This window comes from Peromyscus maniculatus, chromosome 2 (assembly GCF_049852395.1).
Source record: "Peromyscus maniculatus bairdii isolate BWxNUB_F1_BW_parent chromosome 2, HU_Pman_BW_mat_3.1, whole genome shotgun sequence".
Lineage (NCBI taxonomy): Eukaryota > Metazoa > Chordata > Mammalia > Rodentia > Cricetidae > Peromyscus > Peromyscus maniculatus.
In genome coordinates, this window is record NC_134853.1 from 5,081,620 (window position 1) to 5,102,742 (window position 21,123).

Here is a 21,123-nt window from a genome sequence, read left to right on the forward strand (position 1 = left end):
AAGTAGGGTATGTGTACCTTTAATTCTTAAGGAGAACAGGTACAATCCAACACCCAAGCACTTTAGCTCAGCCGCTAGGTCAGTTGTTCGCAACCTGTAGGTCACGAGCCTTTGGGGGAGGGTGTCACACATCAGATGTACTGCATATCAGATATTTACATTGCAATTCATAACAGTAGCAAAATTACAGTTATAATGTAGCAATGAAATAATTGTATGGTTGGGGGGGGGTCACCACAACATGAGGGACTGTATTGAAGGGTCACTGTATTAGGAAAGTTGAGAACCACTGCTCTAGATGTACTGTAAGTAATGCATGTGGCCTTGAGGTCATTAGCATTATCGGGCAGCATTTTGTTCCCTTTTGCTTTGGTTCTAGAGTTAGCTTTTAGCCACCCTGGCCAACTTGTATAGAACTAATAAGTTCTCCTGAGCTGTGTGTTGCTGCAGTATGGTCACAAACAACTAGGCCTGGCTATGAAGGAGCATGCCCCAGCTTCTCCACAGGTAACATGAATTCCTTGAACCTGGAGACAGATCCTACTGACAGGTGATTGATGGCTGGCTATAGCCAATTGTAGATCCTTAGAACAAGCCAAGTAACTAACTGTGTCTTGAGATTCAGGCTTCAGGAAGCTGTCACATCAGCCCATCCACAGCCAGCCTCTGCTCCACAGGGATAGTGCAAAATGAGGGAAATTTGTAGTAGGTGTAAGAAAATTTGTAGGTCCCCATGAGATAGAGACCACATCACTGCAAGCTATCTGTGGTGGACAGGGTGCTAACTATCATAACAACACTGCCTCCTCCATTCAGGGGATAGATTTTACTATCAGCAAAGGAAACAGACTCAAGCAGAGCAGCTGCTTCTAAAACAGTGGTTCTCAACCAGTGGGTCACAACCCCTTTGGGAGGTCACATCGGATAGCCTGTGTATCAGATATTTACATTACAGTTCATAACAGTAACAAAGTGTTGTTTAATGAGCAGCCTTTTAAATGTGCTCAAAGAAACAGAAGTATTTCTAAATCACGGGTCCAAAATTTTGAACCAAGCTGATTCATATGCTATTTTTTTCATAGAATAGTCAATGTGGTGAATGGCTGAGGGAGCCAAGAAATTATTTAATGTATTTGTTCTGCCACTCTGGTTAGGGTGGTATACTAAATGATTGTCATACTGTCCTGTGTCTTTTCTAGGCTGTACAAACTGTGTGAGCCACCCCCTCCCGTTGGAGAAGAATAAGGATTCCCAAGAGTCAGGCAAGCAGAAGCTTCCAAATGCTGACCAAGTTCCACGTTCTCCTCTGAAGATAACGAGATGCATATTTAAGATGTAACCCTTTCTCCTGGTGTAAATAACTAATGTTTGGTTTCCCTTTGGATATTTATGTTGGAACTAGCAACTCATTCAGACAGTTCAGCATCACACTCTATGTATTGACATTAAAGATTCGTATTGGGGCAAAATTCACTGCTGGAATTTATAGGAAAAATATACAGAGATGAAGGATTAACTATTTTGCTTCCTTTCTCATTAATTATATTGTATTTGTTTTTAACTTCCCCAATGGGCACGTGTAATACTTGGTAGTTTTTCTTGAAGAAGTCTGTCACTAAAAATGATGGCCACACTCTGGAAGCCATCATACAGAAATGTCAGGGACAGTGTGGATTGGGAGGCACAGGTGTTCATCTCCCCCATGAACCACACAGAAGTGCGTGTGTGGGAGGTAGAAAAATACATGCCTCTATTTCTTCTAAGGCTTATTGTTAGTGAAGAAATTTGTGAGGTTCTGGGAAGACTTCTTCACTGTTGTTAAGTATGTTCTCTGTCTGTGTAAACATTCCAGCAGGAAGGTGCTTCTGTTGATCTCTGCAATGAGCCTTGAATACTGGGTGATGGACCATTGATGGCTGTGGATAGGGAGTTGCCAGGATTGGGGAAGTGAGAGGAGGAAGTGAGGAAGAAAAAAGCCTATTTGAAAACTCAGCCTTGAACTGAGAAAGACAAATGTAATTTTATGAAGTCTTCTTGTGAGATGTCAGACCCTTAAAATAATATACCATCATGAGTATTTTTCTATAAAGTTGTATGTATAAGATGTGAAAATAGATTTATTTGTTGTACTTTAAAGGGCCATTAGGGCAGAACCTTGATAATTTATATAACCAAGGTATAGACTTATTGATTTTAAAGTATATGCAGTGTTTATATCACTTCTGTGTTGATACACTAACATTGTTTTTAACACCGTGAATAGATTAATATTGGTTTTAAATATATAATTTTAAAAATAATTAAAGCATCATCACTGTGATTCTGGTAGAGTTGTACTTTGCTTAATAAGAGGAATAAATTGTGCCTTTAGGTGATATTATCATTATACAAATGTCACGGGATACACTTACACAAGCAGAAATGACTACGGCCTTATTAGATGATAGGGCCTATGGAACCATCTCCTAGAGGCTGTCCATCACTGACCCAAAGGCCACTGTGCAGCACAGGACTGTGTATGGATGTAGGCTAAGCACATGAAATCCTTACCTTAACTACAGTTTGGGCAAACTGTTTTACTTTATAAATTTCATAATGACCTTTAGACCATCATTAAAAACTGTCTCAATTGCCAGTGATATATTTAATTTAAAAATGTGTTCCAAAGGTATGGGGTACATGTATCCTACTAGTTAAGGTAAAAATAATTAGGCACTCACAGAGCACCTGATTTTTTTTCCAATAAATCTGTATGTGATTAATTGTGGGGAAACCAACATCAGTTGCTAAATAAAAGCCTTAGTATTTTGAATCTAATTAAGATAGGGCCTACATTTGCATATTTATTTATATGACATACATCCACAACTTTGGGGAAATTAGCATTCTTGCTCCCATCAGCATACAGCTCTGATGTTCTGGTAGTTCAGACTATCATCTGCTGAAAGCTGTAAGAGTGCGAACTGACGGACTCACAGGCCCTTCATGTTGCTTCACTGTTCCTCACTCATCCTGGAAGTAAGCCTCCACAGAGCACAAAGGCCTATGAAGCATGGTTATAGCTCATTGAGCGTATTATTGGCTTTGGCAGTATTTATAAATTACTCTATTCTAAGGATCCACTCTATATAACAGAATGTGATCAATGTGATTTTTTGAGTTAAACATATTATCTTTGTACACAGCACTTACTAACATGAAAATTTTTCTAGTGGTTTATAGTAACATCAATCAATCACTGTAAATTTTTAGTGTAATAAAATTATAGCCTCCATGGTTTAGTGTGTACTAAATGGCACCTCTGGTTGCCCAGCCCAAATTTTGCTATTCCTTTTTTACATAACCTTGTAGCAGTGATGAAATATGACCTTGTTTTATTGCCCACACTCCATAGCTAAGCTAAAGCAAAGACTAACTCAGTGACTTGGACAAGTTCACATGGTAAACACGGTGGAGTCAGAGTTTAACCTGGGAAACCTACTTTCTTTATGCATTGTGCTACTTTTCTTTATTAATGTGAGAGCCACTATAATATTAATAATTATTTTCTTACTAAAGTTGGAGCTTTGTGATATGTATTGTCATTTAATTATACAAATTATGTTGCAAAATCAAGTGGGAATATGCAAAATGTCTTTAATGTATGAGAACTATAGGGTCTTTTGGGTATTTCCCATTCATAATTGAAGAGGTTACACGTGTATTGCAAGCCAGAAGTAGGACATCATATAAAACTTGGCTGATGAGAAAACTGATAAAAATCTGATAGATGAGTAATCATTTTTCACTACCATATTATATACCTCCTTTTGACACTGGGTCTTTAGCAAATCTTGAAATTTTAGGGCACACTTGCTTTACTGTTGCATTCTCCTCTGTAACCAGTGTTTATTGACAAGCTACTGAGAAAGCCTGTTTACTATTCTTCCAACTTCTGTATGCAGACATAGGCTACTGTCTACCCGTCGAGAGATTTCAGATCTTATCATAGGACCAGAATCCTATGTACTGTCTTACAGGTTTTTCTCATTGGTTTCTAGCATTACAAAGTTTAATTTTGTCAAAATATGAAGATTTGAGGGCTAACAATATATCTACTTCTTATTTAGAGAGACAGACAGAGGGTGAGAATTTCTGTTGCAGATTTGCTTAACAAGATGTGTAGTGCTGAGTTTCTAGTAGCTGCGCGCTCCCCTCTAAACCAGCATCCCATCTGGAGGCTCCTGCTGCTTTCCTTCCCTTTAACACACTTTTCTCTAGTGTCTTCAATCCCTTGTGTAGTCAGTGGCTACTCTTCTCGCAGCAAGATGTTCAATTAAAAAGGAAGACAACACCATGGCTATGAATGTGGGGCCATGGTTGAGCTCTTGCCGAGCACATGAGAAGCCATATGGTGAACTGTGTTGGCTCCCCTTTAAGCTACAACCGAAACGTCAGTTTGCAGAAGAGAATGATGCAGTAGAATTGTCAGAAGTTGTAGGCCAGCCTGAGCTAGGGAGTGAGTGTGAGACCAATGTTAACTACAGTGTGAGACACTGCCTAAGACACTAAGATGCTACAGAGCATGTTACATGGGAATGGCACTATTGCTGACTGTATTGATTTTAACTTTGAGTAGTTCAATTCAGAATGACATGAAGTTGATCTTATGCTAACTTTAACAGTGAAGAAAATCAATGAGAAACAAATCCCAGAGTACATATTAGCTAACTTTAAGCAAACAAAATCTCAGAGGAGGTATTAGCAAGTATAGGCAAAGTATGTATTTAATTTTCCTGGGAAGCTTTAGGTTGAGAGTAAACTATTGTAATTAAAGCAAATACATTTCTATTTCAAACAGCCAAGTGTTCTTACACGAGTCCAAGATGCTACAGTGTGCAACATGATTCAACATAGCTGAGCAGGTGTTTTCTTATTCATTTGTGTTTTTATAAAATCATAATATTAAAATTTCAAATGAATAACCTTGCTTTAAGTCATTTGTCCTTTGGAAAATTTTTGAAGTAATTCCAGACTTTTCACACTAGTGGTATTAAAACTAAACTACCAAAATTTAGTATTTGACAAAATTGCTTCTGAATTTTGGGAAACTAGTCTTTAAACTAGTCTTTATTTTTATGTAAATTTTCCTGCTAGCCTCTTCCTTAGCCAGTTATGATTTCATTAACATGCATATGTATATGTATATATACATATATATTAACTAGTTTTCAGAAATAATCCACTTGTAAGAGCAAAAGATTCTGAAATGGCTTAAGATGACCTAAGTTTCAAATAAATAAAACACACTATACTTTTGTGTCTTTGGAGTTTAAGGAAGAATCTTAGGAACATCTTTACTCTGAAGAAGAAGGGGAAATGTAAGAGGCATATTTACCACGAATGACCCCAACATAGTAATTTTACAAATGGCCACCATTTTCCTAGGTATTGAAATTGTATGCTGGCCATAGTGGTTAATCTTTGGTTTCAGAATCCTTTGCTACTCTAATGATTTGCCATTGTTGGTGTTGTTAGCATTCACGTTGCGAAGTACCACCTGGCATGCATAGAGGTCTGTTAAAATATAGTCTGTGCATCTCTTGGTTGTGACCTAGTGGGAAGCCTGCTTCACTCAAGACAGTTTCTCCTCTCACAGGAATAGATTCCTAAAGTATACTAAGTCTGCTAAATGATATACAGATACATGTATGCATATGTCCTTATATATCATTTATCAACTATGTTTTATTTTGTGAAAATTAATTACAAAAATTAGACTTGGGTGTCTTATTTGTATGAAAACATGAGACAGAGTTTGTGAATAGACAGTACGATGTCTGCTGCAGACACCAGTGCTGACTAGGTGTTAGGTGTACCTGGTGAGGTATCTTTGTTTGGTTCACTGTGTTTGCTCTTTGTGTGAGCCAACTTTTCTTCTTTTTCTTTCATTTGTTTTTTCTTTTGTGGTGATCACTGTGACAAATTATCTGAGATAATTAGCTTACAAAGAGGAATGGTTTAATTTGGCTCCGAGTGTTGGAGATTCTAGTCTACAGTCCACTGAAGCCTGAGTAGTTGGGCCTGTAATAAGTAGCACCTCGTGGCAGGAGAGGGTAGCAGAACAAAGCTCTCTTGTTCATTAACCAAATCACAAAGATGAGAAAGAGATTTGGTCCCCAGTCTTTGAAAGGAAGGCTTCCACAGACACAGGGATCTTCCCATTGGCCTCCAACTTCCAAGAGCACCATGAAGCAAGCCCTTAACCCAGGGACCTCTGGGAGACATGCCAGGGTCCAACCTGAATTACTATCCTGTCAATCTTAAATCTACTTACCTAGTTTACCATTAAGAAATAGCTTAATGGACATAATTGTTAAATTGTTAAATGATAGTTACTATAAATATTGGTAGTACCAGAAATAACAAAAGTTTGGGTAGTTAATTTTAGGCACAAACAACAATTACTATCATCTACTCATGTAGTCATCCAACAAATGTTTTGAAAATTTACTTAATAAAAGGTGCAACCAGAGTTGAGTGTATTGGATGTATTTAATTTAAAAAAACCTTCACAGGATCCCAGTATCCCTATGTATACAAGGGTTACTTGGATCTTTACTTAAAATTATGTTATTCATTGATAAATCTATTCTAATACCATGTGTGTATTATATACTATACAGTCAAGAACACTAAGTTGTTGAAATATTTAGAAAGCATACATTTGAATTTAAGTATCTAATGCCTCAAGCAAGTTTATTAGTTTCAGAGGAATATATATTTTTGTAACTGCAAGTATATGAGTAGATTATAGCGTTTGCTTAAAAATATTTTTGTAAGCACTCATGTACACAGTATTCATTTTAATAATAAAATATCAAACTGGTTCTCTAAAAGTGACTATGTCTATATTTAATATTATATAACATCCAAAATTCAATGATAAATTTTATCTAAATGTATTATTAGCCTGTTTTTTCCTTTGTAAAATACCCATGTAACATAGTTTTGATCATTCCATATTTTGTGTGTGGTTAAATTTGTTAAAGTTCATTATGTATTTTATGTCATTTATTTTGCCCACATAAAAGATTGAAATAGTAATATTGTATGATAAATGTCAATAATAAAGTGAATTATAGTATGAGCTTAAATTTGACCAATTCCTATTTATAGATGTAACCAACCGTCTTATTAAATAAGAAACACAGAAACAATGTAAAAGAGAGAGCTGAGAAGTCAGAGCTCAGAGCTAAAATCTCACCCTTCCTCCTGCTGTCCCAGCTTCGCGAAAAGAGACCTACTTCCTGTCGGTTCATTTTTTTATAGTATGTTGTTCTGCCTTCTCATTGGTTGTAAACCCAAACACATGACTGCCTCGTCACTGTCTGAATGTACAGCCCCCTAGGTCTTAAAGGCATATGTCTCCAATGCTGACTATATCCCTGAACACACAGAGATCTTATGGGATTAAAGGCGTGTGCCACCACCGCCACACTCTTGCTATGGCTCTAATAGCTCTGACCCTGAACACACAGATATCTATGGGATTAAAGGCGTGTGCCACCACCGCCCGGCTCTTGCTATGGCTCTAATAGCTCTGACCCCCGGACAACTTTATTTATTAACATACAATCAAAATAATAATTCAGTACAATTGGATTACCACCACACCTATTATATTCTTACATGTTTGGAAGGCAGAAAAATGAAACTAAAATGTTCACCCTTTAAAAGTTGACAAGCTGGGGAGAAGAAACTTGACCCAAGTATGACACAAATGGGAACTGCTGGGAAGGGGGCAGACGGAGAGGTTTAATATGGCTCACAATGTAGGAAAGCTCTATTAGAAAGAAAGTCTTGCGGGGTCTCTGAATTAACCAGTCAATCGCTCCAGGTTTCCACTTAGTATGCATGAGCTGTGGTCTTCCCTGTTGCTAAGAGTGTTATACATGCAGTGATCTCAAAAGTCATGGGAGGTGATTAATTCAGTACACAAGCCAGGGAGCTATCTATTAACAAAAGAAGTGCACAACAATGCAAAGCGAACAGTGTGAGAAGCTTGGATTGTGTAAGTTCAAGGAGTTTAGATTCAGTCAACTTCAATTTATGGGCTGCCTACAGATCGCTTACCCACTATTGACTAAACTGGACCTTAGTAGTTTGACTCACATAGATGACTATTGGCTTTACAGTGTTCTTGGTCTCAGGAGAGGAAACATTGGTGTCAAAAATTTGAAGAGAGAAGGTGAGGTAAGGAAAGGTGGTGAGCTTGCAGCTTGAGTAAGAGGAGCAACAGAAGCAGCCACCTAACAGAAGCAGGTTCCCTGCTCGGTGATGGAGACACACCAGGCAGGTTTCTGGGATGGTGAATGGCAGAGACCAGATAGGGCAAAGGTTTGTGGATGTGATTAGAAAGAGGTATAGACAGAGATTTAAGTTGGCTCTGGGCACGTGGGTCTGATTGCCATGTTAAATCTAGACGGTGCCAGGGCATTGTGAGTTGAATAGCTAGATACATAGTTGATGACTGATGTGAAATTATGAAAGCCAAGTGGCAAGTTTGAAGAGCACATATGCTACTGATCCTGTTGGCTGGCTCAGAAATGTCAAAATCAAAATAATGAGAGGGAAGAAATCAATAACTGGACTTTTAGTGTTTGGTTACTGCTGGTGTACACATTTAATATAGTTTTAAGAGTTAAGAAAATAGAAGCAGCAAACATAGGCTATTTGTTTTGGAACAAGATGAAAAAATATCTGTGTTCCAAAAGCAAGCTATTAGCATGCTTTCCTCCCTTCTTTCCCTTCTCCTTTCACCCTTTTTCATATGTATACACACAGACACACACACACATACACACACACACACACACACACACACACACACACACACACACACACACCTTATAACGGTAATAGGTTTAAGAAACAGATTTGCTGTGGGCCTTGGGCCACGCCTCTTATCTCAGTGTTTGGGAGGTTGAGACAGGAATCTAATGTGGTCAAGGTCACCCTGGGCTTCATAGTGAGTTCAAGGCCAACTCGGGACACACAGTGAGACATTCACTTGAAAACAAAAGAACTACAGAGTAAGGCATGTTTTTAAAGAGAGATAAGAGAACAAAGGAAGGGGAAAGAAAGAACAAGTGAATCAGGTTTCCTTACAACACTCCCGAACACTTTCACCATGTAGATAAACAGTCTAGAGGACAACAGCAACTGTGACTGAAAAGAAATGCTCTATGCAGTGTTTCCCATAAGAGAGGACAGGCCATATTCATGGAAGAGTTGTTCATTGTTCCTTGGGATACAAATATTCATCAAAACAATGTGGGAGAAATAGTCCAGAAACTTCATACACTGAAGTGAACACATGGTCAGGAAACGGTGGCATCTTAACTGAAGGACCTAGGAATATAGAAATATAGAATTGTAAACCTAAAAAAATAAATAAATAAGAGCCCAGTCATCAGCTCCAAAGGTTAACTTCTAGCAGTGGCTTTCTGCTTACAGCCAGCTCCTTAATTAAAAGATTAACTTTTAATCCCCCTTATCCCTTATAGCCAACAACTGCCTGGATCAAAGTTAACTTTTAATAGATGTTTCTCTGTGACTTCTAGCATGCATCCCATGCCTGATGCTTTCCCCCTTACTATAAAAAGGGGGCCAGAACCTGCCTCCAACTCTGGCTGTGGTCTTAGCTAGCTGATAAGCTTTTGTGCCCTGGGGTGATATTTTTTTTTTTTCTGGAATAAAATTTGCTTCTGGTTTAATAGACTTTGGTGGTCTGTCCCCCATTATTATGTGACCCCAGACCCAACATTAACCTTCTGGGATGTTGTTCATACCCAAAGAAGGAAATGACAAGTGCCCCCAGAAGTGACAATGACAGTGCCGTTACTAAAAGTGGGCTGTGACCTTCTCATCCTCTCTGTCTTCATCTTTGTCTAGGCAGATATGGCCAGAAAGAGCTAGCCAATGGAGCAAGGAAAATGTCTTTGCCCATTTGGGGTCACATCAGCTTCATAGTATGAGAACATGTTGGATTTGAGACACTGTAATGTGTAAAACCTTGGGTCCAGTCTGCCAAGATTTCCATACTCATTATGCCTTGTTTGATGCCTATGACCAGGGTACCATGAGTTAAAAGCTTGAAGGAAAAAGACCAATTTTTCTCTTATAAATAGTATTCAGAAGATGTTTGCTCAGTGTGGGGTTCTCTGGTCTGCCATTGTGGGCCATTTAAGCATGAGTTGAATATGGTGGTATAAAATGACCCCCTTCACCATTAATTGAATAAAGTACATGGAAGAAAGTCTCAGTTCCAGACGGTGCAAACTCGCAGTCCTGAACTTCACAGTCTTGGCCCTTGACTTGCCACATTGCTCCCTTTTAGTAGAAGTCTGTAAATTCTTTGTAGAAAAGTGATAAAATATATCATCTGGGAGCTGTGGGCTCCAAGGAAAGGCAGCGGTCACCACATGATATAATAGAGTGTTCTGTTGAGGACACTTTAATTCTGAGCAATTCAGACAGAGTATAAATAATGGCCACTGAATGACTAAAGGCTGTGGGATGGATTGCCGGGAAACATCAGGCCTGCCAAGAACTGCTGCTGCCCAGATCTTGCCTCACTGTTGAAATTGTTTGCCCAGAGGTTAGACACATGAGGGTATATTACCTGGCTTTAGCAATAAGGGATCTGGAAGCTGGAGGCAAACAGAAGACGGAGTTTGATACATTCTTTGAAATATGGATCTGAATTGTATAAAACAATCATTGGAAGCTTAGCTGGGGTATGGTTTTCCTCATTCTTTTATTGAGATGAAATTCCAAACACACACATTTTAAAAACATCAAATAGGTGGATTTAATACATTCACAGCATTGTGTCATCATCATTTTTATCTAGTTCCCCCAAATTCACCTCACCCTGAAAAGGGCTGGTTTTTGTGATGGTTATTGTTAAATTTACTTGGAGACAATTGTGTATTCACACTTTTAATAAAAGCACAAAGCTACTTCTATTAAAGAGGGATAGTCTTTTCCCATAGTGGAGATGATGTGGCAATTAAATATCTATAGGTACAGAAGTGAACTTCTAGACATTGCATCTGACACACACACAAAAAATCGTCTTGGAATAGACAGTGAACTTAGATTATAAACTAATATAAAACTTTCAGGAAAATAAATCATAAAAGAAATTTTGCAGTATCTTTGGCCAGACAGTTTTTAGACTTGACACAAAATTCATACTCCATTAAAAAAAAAAAAGAAAAGGAAAAGTTAATCAACAGGATCTTATTACAATTTAGATATTTTCCTATTTTAAAGCCTATATAAAGACATGGGAAAAAGAAATAGCTGCAAACTACTGATCTCACAAGTTACTAATGCCTTCCTTAGGCCATGTAAAGAATCTAAAAGTGATGCAGGAGGTTGGTTCTGGAAGATTCCATTTGTATGGCAATCTTCAATTGTCAACATTCAGAGAGAAAGAACATGGGTCAGATGAGGGGATCTTTTGTGGCCACGTGAGAATGATGAAGTGTTCCTCATGGTGATGCTGATAGCCCTGGACAGCCCTGTCAGTACTCTGTCTGTGAAACTGCACCTTTTAGAGAAAATAGCAGTGTGCAGGAGCTCGCTGCTCATCTCTCACAGCTGCACAGTGAGCTACAATTGGCTCAAAACAATTTCAGATAAAAATACACAATGTAGGGTTGGCAGTCTAGCTCAGTAATAGGACATGGTTAGTACACTCACACAAACACACACGCACATGTGAAACACAAAGAATAATGAGTTTGAAAAGCCTCTCAAAATATCCACTTTAAAGACAGATTTATTAATAAGGGAGTAATGCCCTAAAGATAAATATAACATGTTGAGGATGAGTAGAATCAAGCAAACATTGTAGTTGATTTTAAAATTTTCTTTCTGCTTACCAACATTGATGCATTGTGAGTCATTTGCTCACATTGAGTACCCACTATATGAAAGACTTGGTGGGATTTATTAGCTTGTTGGGTCCCGGGGAACTCATATTTCAGACAGGACCATGCACAATCATATTATGGCCTAATTAAGAATCCCAATCCAGCGTGAATAGCACTGTAGAGTGGGAAAGTTCATTTTTTCAGCTTCAGATTTCCTGAGCTGTAAAATTATACTAATAATCCACTTCCTTTGTTGAGCTATAACATGCATTATGTAAGATAATAGAGACAAAAATTTAAGACTGAGCCTGGCAGCTAGATGGGCCATATAGTGTTCACAAGATATATAAAAAAACTAAATGTTATTGGGAGGTTGAAGTAAATTAGGAGAATGATATCCTACTCTCCAGAGGTATTTTCTTCAGTCTGAAAGCTTATTTAAGACACTGAGAGACTTGAGTTTGGAAGCATGAGATGCTGTAAGAAGCTGTAGGTTATCCTGGAGGCAGGATACGCCTTTGCAAATGAGGCCAGCAAACAAATGAAATTGTCAGATTGGGTATATTCACTGCAGTTAAGGCTAAGGCAAGAAACGGAAGAGCATTGCTTAAAATGGGATTTTCAGACCAACTTCATCAAAATCCATTGAAGATTTACCCTCAAGGATTTTATTTTATATTTTTCAGATGCATTATGTGATCTTCTAGAAAAATCATATCATTCTAGTGCTTGTGAATTGCTTATCTAAAACATAAAACTCTTATTAGAATTTTTAAAGTATCTGAGAGAATAAAGGATGAGAAAATGTTTTGACAAAGATTTACGAGATACATTAACAAGATCTAATCTACAGGATGTGAAAAAGTGAATTATAGCGAAAAACTCAGGATGTTGCAAAGTGGCTCAGATTGTTGGTCCCATAATGAGGGAAGCAGGATTAATTGTAAAGACAACACATCTGTGGCTTGGCTGCCTGTGAATTTGAATATATCCAGATAAAAGTAACCATAAGTCCAAAGGAAAAACACTCTGGATTTTAAGTAAAAACGAGAACTTAAGCACTAAGACGTGTTTGAGAACAGTTGAAGCATTGATGAGAGGCACTTGGAGTTAGAATGCTATAGAGCTGAAGACATTACCCAGAGGCACTAACGTTAGACAAAAGACCATGAATAAAATGCAGAACAAGTGTTTGAAGAGAAGGGGAGGAGAGATGATCAATTGTATCAATCTGAAAGTTGAGAAAGTAGAGTTCAAAGGGGGGATCAAATTATTAACTAGATTGTTAAGGAGATAGGGAAGGGAAAATGATGTTCAGCCCTTGAACTATTCACTCACTTTACTCATTTATATACTTTGAGGATTTTTTTTTCATTTTAGTTGCAAATTTTTACCTGAGTGTTTTAGGATAAAATACTTTTATTTTTAGTTTTCACTGTGCCTATTCATTGTGCTGGCATTATGTTATATAAAACATTTTCACACAAGAATAAATGAAATAAAAAGTTGGTTCTTGGAAGAGATAAACAAGATCAACAAACCCTTAGCTGAACACACAAAAAGAAAATAAGGAAGGATCTACATTGGTGAAGTAGAGCTGAAAAGGAAGCCATTTCCACAGACACAATGAAACTTGGTAATGCCTTAGGACGTGTTTTAAAGAAAGTTGCACTAAATAGAAAAATCTGGATGAAATGGACAAATTTAAGACCTGCCAAAATTAACCCAAATGAGATAAACAATTTGAACAGATCTATAGCAAGCAAGAAGACTATAGTAATAAAAACTCTCCCAACTAAAAAAAGATTGGGCACAGATGGATTCTCTGCTCAATTCAACCAGAATTTTAAGAGGAACTAACAAACTATTTCATAAAATAGGAAAGGTTGCTATAAAGTACTGTTCACAAAACTCAATTCATCCTAACATCTAAATAAGATAATATAATAGAAAACCATAGACGAATCTCCATGATGAACTTTCATGCAAAAATTCTCTATAAAATGACTGCAAATCAAATTTAAGAACACACTGAAATGATCATTTATCATGATCTGTTTGGCCTCCTTCCAGAGAAGCAGGGATGTTTCAACATATACAAATCTATAAATGCAATACATCCTATAAATGAACTCAAGGACAGAAATCACACATTTGTCTCAACGGAAGATGGAATGGCCTTTGACAAAAATCTGCATCTCCTTATAATAAAAGTCTTCAAGAAAATACAAAGGACACAGCACAACATGATCAGGGCTATGGCAACCTATAGTCAATGTCACACTAAATGGGGGAAAACATATTTCCACTAAAATTAGGAAGAAGATAGGGAATCTACTTTCTCCACTGTTATTTAATGTAGTGTCTGAAATTTTTTGCTAGAGAATTAAAGCAATAGAAGTAAAGGTGATACAAATAGGAAAGGAAGAGGTAAAAACATCCTTATTTTCATATGAAATGATTCTATATAAAGAGAAACTAAAGATTACACCAGAAAACTCTTCTAGCTGATAAATACTTTAGAAAAGTGGCAAAACACAAAAGTGACACAAAAATCAGTCACATTTTTATGTACAAATAATAAGTGCAGCAAGAAAGAAATAATGGAAACTGTCCAATTCGCAGTTGCCTCAAAATTAGGTAAATAAAATACCTTCTAATAAATCTAGCCAAAGAAGTGAGAGATCTCTTCAATGACAAATTTAAGAAATTGAAGAAGATACTAGAAGGCAGAGAGCCTTCTCATGCTCACAGTTGAAGACTACTTGGAAAGAAGTTTTGTTACCAAATGTAATCTATAGGTCCAATGCACTTACCATTAAGTTTCCAATGATGTTCTTCAGCAAAATAGAAAACAGCTTTAGAATTCTTAGAAAGCACAAAAGAGCCCAGATAGTCAAAGCAATCCTAAGAAAAAGAACAACACTGGAGGTGTCGCCATACTTGATTTCAAGTACACTCCAGAGCCATAATACCATAAACAGCATGCTACTGACACAAAAAGACATGTACATTGATTGAATGAAATAAAGGACCTAGCTGTGAGCAGCTACAGCCTTTAGTTTTTTGATATAGATATAAGAAATATACATCAGAGAAAAGACAGCCTTTTCAACAAATTCTGCCAGCAAAACTGGATAGCCACATGCAACAGAATGAAACTGGATTCCTATCTCTTATCCTTTGCAAAAGAACCATTTCCTTCTAAAACTTTACAATATATTGTCCTACTAGAGTGTGTCTGATAGGTTAACAGCGATGGTGGTGGCACTGGTTACCAGTGGAAAAGTCATGGGCCATAGGGCCATGACTACCAGAGTTACAGAGAGCTTTATTAGAAGGAAGGAGAGGATAGGAGGGAGGAGAGCCAGGCCTGGAGAGAAAGATGGCAGGAGCAGAGGAGAGCAGAATACAGAGAGAGAGCAGAGAGGGAACAGAGAGAGAGAGAGAGAGAGAGAGAGAGAGAGAGAGAGAGAGAGAGAGAGAGAGAGAGAGAGAGAGAGAGAGAGAGCAGAGAGGGAACAGAGAGAGAGGGTGGGGGTCCACATCTGGCTTTCTAAGGTGGGTATATAATCGCCAGCACCCACTGATGATGTAAGAAGCAAGACCCCAAGATTCACATGTACGAGAGTGAAGCCAGGATCCTAATAGTGTCTACAGACAATATCCCTAAGTACTGTCTGATTAGCATGTCTACAGCACATGTGATAGAAAGAAATCAAAACATGACTGGCATGAACAACCTAACTAGAATTTTTGTTTGTTTGTTGTAGATTTTATTTATTTTTATTTTATTTGTATGGGTGTTTTGCCTTGCATGTATGTCTATATTCCACTTGCATTCATTGCTTGTAGAGGCCAGAAGAGTGTACTGGCCCCCCTTGGACTGTAGTTAGTCACAATTGTGAGCTACCATGTGGAAGTTGGGTTTTGAACCTAAGTTTTTTTTTTTGGATAACAGCTGTTGACCATTGATACATCTTCCCCATTACCAAAGATGTAGTGACTGTAGTTCCTGGACAATGGAGGCCTCATGGGTAAAATGGGGCCATCGGGAATTTCTCACCTCTTCATTATGCTTCCCTCCACCTACTTTGTCTCTTTCTTAGACCAGCTACTGGTTTTGTTTTTTTATTCATTTTACATACCAACCACAGACCCCCTCTCATCCCTCCTCTTGCTCCTTCCCCCATCTTGCCCCTCAACCGACACCCCATCCCATCCTCTAAAAGGGTAAGGCCTCCCATGGGAAGTCAGAAAAGCCTGGTACATTCAGTTGAGGCAGGACTAAGCACCTCTTCCCTACATCAAGTCTGAGGAAGGCATCCAACCATAGGTAATGGGCTCCAGAAAGCCAGCTCATGCACTAGGGATAGATCCTGATCACACTGCCAGGGACCCCTCAAACATACCAAGCTACACAACTGTCACCCTTATGCAAAGGGTCTAGTCCGATCCCATGCAGGTTCCATAGCTGTCAGTCTAAAGTTGTGAGTTCCTACAAGCTTGGTTTAGTTGTCTCTGTAGATTTCCCCATCATGATCTTGACCCCTCTTGCTCATATAATCCCTCTTTCCTCTCTTTCACTGGACTCCTGGAGCTTGGCATGGTGCTTGGCTGTGGATCTCTGTATTTGCTTCTATTACTTACTAGAGGAAGGCTCTATGATGACAGTTAGGGTATTTACCAATCTGATTGCTAGGGTAGGCCAGTTCAGGCATCCTCTCCACTATTGCTAGTAGTCTAATCTGGAGTTATACTTGTGGATTCCTGGGAATTTCCCTAGCACCAGGTATCTCCCTAACCCATAATGTCTCCCTCTATCAAGATATCTTTCATTGCTCTCTCACTCAATCCCTCCCCTAGCTTGACCATTCTGTGCCCTTATGTTCTCATCCCCCATCCCTTCCCATCTATTGCCCCCGTCATCCCCCCAGTTTACTCATGAAGATCTCATCTGTTTCACCTTCCCAAGGCAATCCATGTGTCCCTTTTAGGATCCTCCTTGTTTCCTAGCTTCTTTGTAGCTGCGGGTTGTAGTCTAGTTATCCTTTGCTTTACATTTAGTATCCACTTATGAGTGAGTAAATACCATGTTTGTTTTTCTGAGTCTGGGTTACCTCACTCAGGATGATATTTTCTAGTTCCATCCATTTTCCTGCAAATTTCATGATGTCATTGTTTTTTACAGCTGAGTAATACTCCATTGTGTATATGTACCACAATTTCTTTATCCATTCTTCCTTTGAGGGGCATCTAGGTTGTTTCCAGGTTCTAGATATTACTAATAATGCTCTTATAAATATAATCGAGCAAGTGTTCTTATGGTATGATGGAGCATCCCATCTCTATATACCCAAGAGTGTTATCATTGGGTCTTGAGGTAGATTGATTTCCAATTTTCTGAGACATCGCCATGCTGATTTCCAAAGTGGCTGTACAAGTTTGCACTCGCACAAACAGTGGAGGAGAGTTCCCCTTGTTCCACATCCTCTCCAAAATAAGCTGTCATCAGTGTTTTTGATCTTAGCCATTCTAACAAGTGTAAGATGGTATCTCAGAGTCATTTTGATTTGCATTTCCCTGATAACTAATATTGTTGAGCAATTCCTTAAATGTCTTTCATCCATTTGAGATTCTTCTGTTGATAATTCTGTTTTGCTCTGTAGCCCATTTCTTAGTTGGATTGTTTGTATTTTGTTGTCTTGTTTCTTGAGTTCTTACATATTTTTTAGATCAGCCCTCTGTCAGATGTGGGGTTATTGAAGATTTTTTTCCCATTCTGTAGGCTATCATTTTGTCTTACTTACATGTTCTTTGCCTTACAGAAGCTTCTCAGTTTCAGGAGGTCCTATTTTAATTGTTGCTTTCAGAGTCTGTGCTGCTGGTGTTATATTTAGGAAGCACTCTAGTGTGCCAGTGTGTTCTAGGCTACTTCTCACTTTCTCTTCTATCAGGTTCAGTGTAGCTGGATTTCTGTTGAAGTCATTGATCCATTTGGACTTGAGTTTTGTGTATGGTGATAGATGCAGATCTATTTGAAATCTTCCACATGTTGATATCCAGCTATGCCAGCACCATTTCTTTTTTTCCTTTGTACAGTTTTGGCTTCTTTGTCAAAAATCAGGTGTTCACATGTGTGTGGATTAATGTCAGGGTCTTTGATTCAATTCCATTGGTCCATATGTTGATTTTCATGCCAGTACCAAACTTTTTTTTTATTACTATATCTCTATAATAGAGCTTGAAGTCAGGGATTATGATGCCTCCAGAAGTTGCTTTGTTGTACAGGATTATTTAGCTATCCTAGATTTTTTTGTTTTTCTATATGAAGTTGAATATTGTTATTTCAAGGTCTGTGAAGAATTGTGTTGGCATTTTGATGGGGATTTCATTGAATCTGGAGATTACTTTTGGTAAGATGGCCATTTTTATTATGTTGGTTCTACCTATTAATGAGCATGGGAGATATTTCCATCTTCTAATATCTTCTTTAATTTCTTTCTTCAAGGACTTAAAGTTCTTGTCATACAGGTCTTTCACTTGTTTTGTTAGCATTACCTCGAGGTATTTTATATTATTTGTGGCTATTATAATGGGTGATGATTCTCTGATTTCTTTCTTGGTCCATTTATTATTTGTATATAGGAGGGCTACTACAAATTTTTTTTAGTTAATCTTGTATCCTGCCACATTACTGAAAGTGTTTATCAGCTGTAGGAGTTCCCTGGTAGAATTTTTGGGGTCACTTATGTATACTATCATATCATCTGCAAATAGTGAAAGTTTGACTTCTTCCTTTCCATTTTGTAGCCTCTTGATCTCCTTTTGTTGTCTTTTTGCTCTAGCTAGAACTTCAAGTTCTATATTGAATAGATATGAGAGAGTGGACAGCCTTGTCTTATTCCTGATCTTAGTGGATCATTTTGAGGTGCTCTCCATTTACTTTGATATTGGCTGTTGGCTTGCTGCAAATTGTCTTTATTATGTTTAGGTATGTTCCTTGTATTCCTGATTTTTCCAAGGCCTTTATTATGAAGGGTGTTGGCATTTGTCAAAGGCTTTTTCAGCATCTAATGAGATGATCATGTGGGTTTTTTTTCTTTAATTTGTTTATATGATGGATTACTTTGACAGGTGTTGAACTATCCCTGTTTCACTGGGATGAAGCCTATTTGATCATGGTGATTGACTGATTTTTTTTAATGTGTTCTTGGGTTCAGTTTGCCCGTGTTTTATTGAGTATTTTTGCATCAATGTTCATGAGGGAAATTAGTCTGTTCTTCTATTTTTTTGTTGCATCTTTGTGTGGTTTGGTTATCAGGGTAACTGTAGCCTCATATAAAGAGTTTGGAAATGTTCCTTCTGTTTCTATTGTGTGGAACAATTTGAGGAGTATTGGCAGTAGCTCTTCTTTGAAATTCTGGTAGAATTCTGCACTAAAACCATCTGGCCATGGCATTTTTTTGGTTGGGAAACTTTTAATGACTGCTTCTATTTCCATAGGGGTTATAGGTCTATTTAAATTGCTTATTTGGTCTTGATTTAATTTGGGTATGTGGCACCTATCCAGAAAATTGTCCATTGCCTTTAGATTTTCCAATTTTGTTGGAATACAGGTTTTTGAAGTATGACCTGATGATTCTCTCAATTTCCTTGCTGTCTGTTGTTTTGTCTCCCTTTCCTTTTCTGATTTTGTTAATTTGGATGTTCTCTCTCCACTTTTTGGTTAGTTTGGATGAAGATTTTTCTATATTATAAGAAAAAAACTCTTTGTTTTACTAATTCTTTGTTTTGTTCTCCTTATTTCTAGTTTATTGATTTCAGCTCTCAATTTGATTGTTTCCTGGTATTTGCTTTTCCTGGTTGAGTTTGCTTCTTTTTGTTCTAGAGCTTTCAGGTGTGCTATTAAGTCACTAGTGTGAGATTTCTTCAACTTCTTTATGTAGGCATTTAGAGCTATGAACTTTCCTCTTAGTACTGCTTTCACACTGTCCCATAAGTTTGGGTATGTTGTACATTCATTTTCATTGGATTCTAGGAAGTCTTTAATTTCTTTATTTCTTCCTTGACCCAGCAGTGATTCAGTTGAGCATTATTCAGTTTCCATGAGTTTGTAGATTTTCTGTAATATGTATTATTGTTGAATTCTAACTTTAAGCCATGGTGCTCTGATAAAATACAGAGGTTATTCCAATTTGTGTGTGTGTGTGTGTGTGTGTGTGTGTGTGTGTGTGTGTGTGTGTGTGTCTGTCTGTCTGTTGAGATTTGCTTTGTGACCGAGTACATGGTCAAATTTAGAGAAGGTTCCATGGGGTTCTGAGAAGAAGGTATATTCTTTTGTGTTTGGGTGTTCTGTAGCTATCGATTAAGTCCATTTGAGTCATAACATCTATTAGTTCCCTCATTTCTCTCTTAAGTTTCTGTCTGACAGACCTGTCCATTGGTGACAGTGTGATGTTGAAGTCTCCCACTATTAATGTGTGGGGTTTTATACGTGATTTAAGCTTTCGTAATGTTTCTTTTACATATGTGAGTGCCCTTGTATTTGGGGCATAAATATTCAGAATTGAGACTTCATCTTGATGTATTTTTCCTGTGATGAATATGTAATGTCCTTCTCAATCTCTTTTGATTAATTTTAGTTTGAAGTCTATTTTGTTAGATATTAGGGTATCTACACCAGTTTGCTTTTTAAGTCCATTTGATTGGAAAGTCTTTTCCCAATCCTTTACTGTGAGGTAGTGTCTGTCTTTGAAGCTGAGGTGTGTTTCTTGTATGTAGCAGAAGGATAGATCCTGTTTTCATACCCATTCTGTTAGACTGTCTTTTTATAGGTGAATTGAGTTCATTGATATTAAGGGATGTTATTGACCAGTGATTGTTAATTCCTGAAATTTTTGATGGTAGTATGTGTGTGTTCCCCTTCTTTGGGATTTGTTGTTGTTGGGTTATCTGTTGCCTGTGTTTTCATGAGTGCATCCTTAGGTTGGATTTTTCCTTCTAGTGTTTTCTGTAGGGCTGGATTTGTGGATAGGTATTGTTCAAATCTGTTTTTTTTTTCCATGGGATACCTTGTTTACTCCATCTATGGTGACTGAAAGTTTTGCTTGGTATAGTAGCCTTGGATGGCATCCGTGGTCTCTTAGTGTCTGCATAATATCTGTCCAGGACCTTCTGACTTCCAAGTGTCCAT

At 37.8% G+C, this 21,123-nt stretch overlaps 1 protein-coding gene across 1 annotated transcript in view; it reads left to right on the forward strand.

The window, feature by feature from the left end:
- Nucleotides 1-7,141, forward strand: part of Prex2 (phosphatidylinositol-3,4,5-trisphosphate dependent Rac exchange factor 2) — a 299,642-nt gene extending 292,501 nt beyond the window's left edge. Inside the window, exon 40 of the mRNA XM_006974690.4 lies at nucleotides 1,200-7,141. Coding sequence (XP_006974752.2) covers nucleotides 1,200-1,245 — 46 coding nt within the window. The 3' untranslated portion in view covers nucleotides 1,246-7,141. The remainder of the gene's footprint in view (nucleotides 1-1,199) is intronic.
- Nucleotides 7,142-21,123: the final 13,982 nt, after the last annotated feature.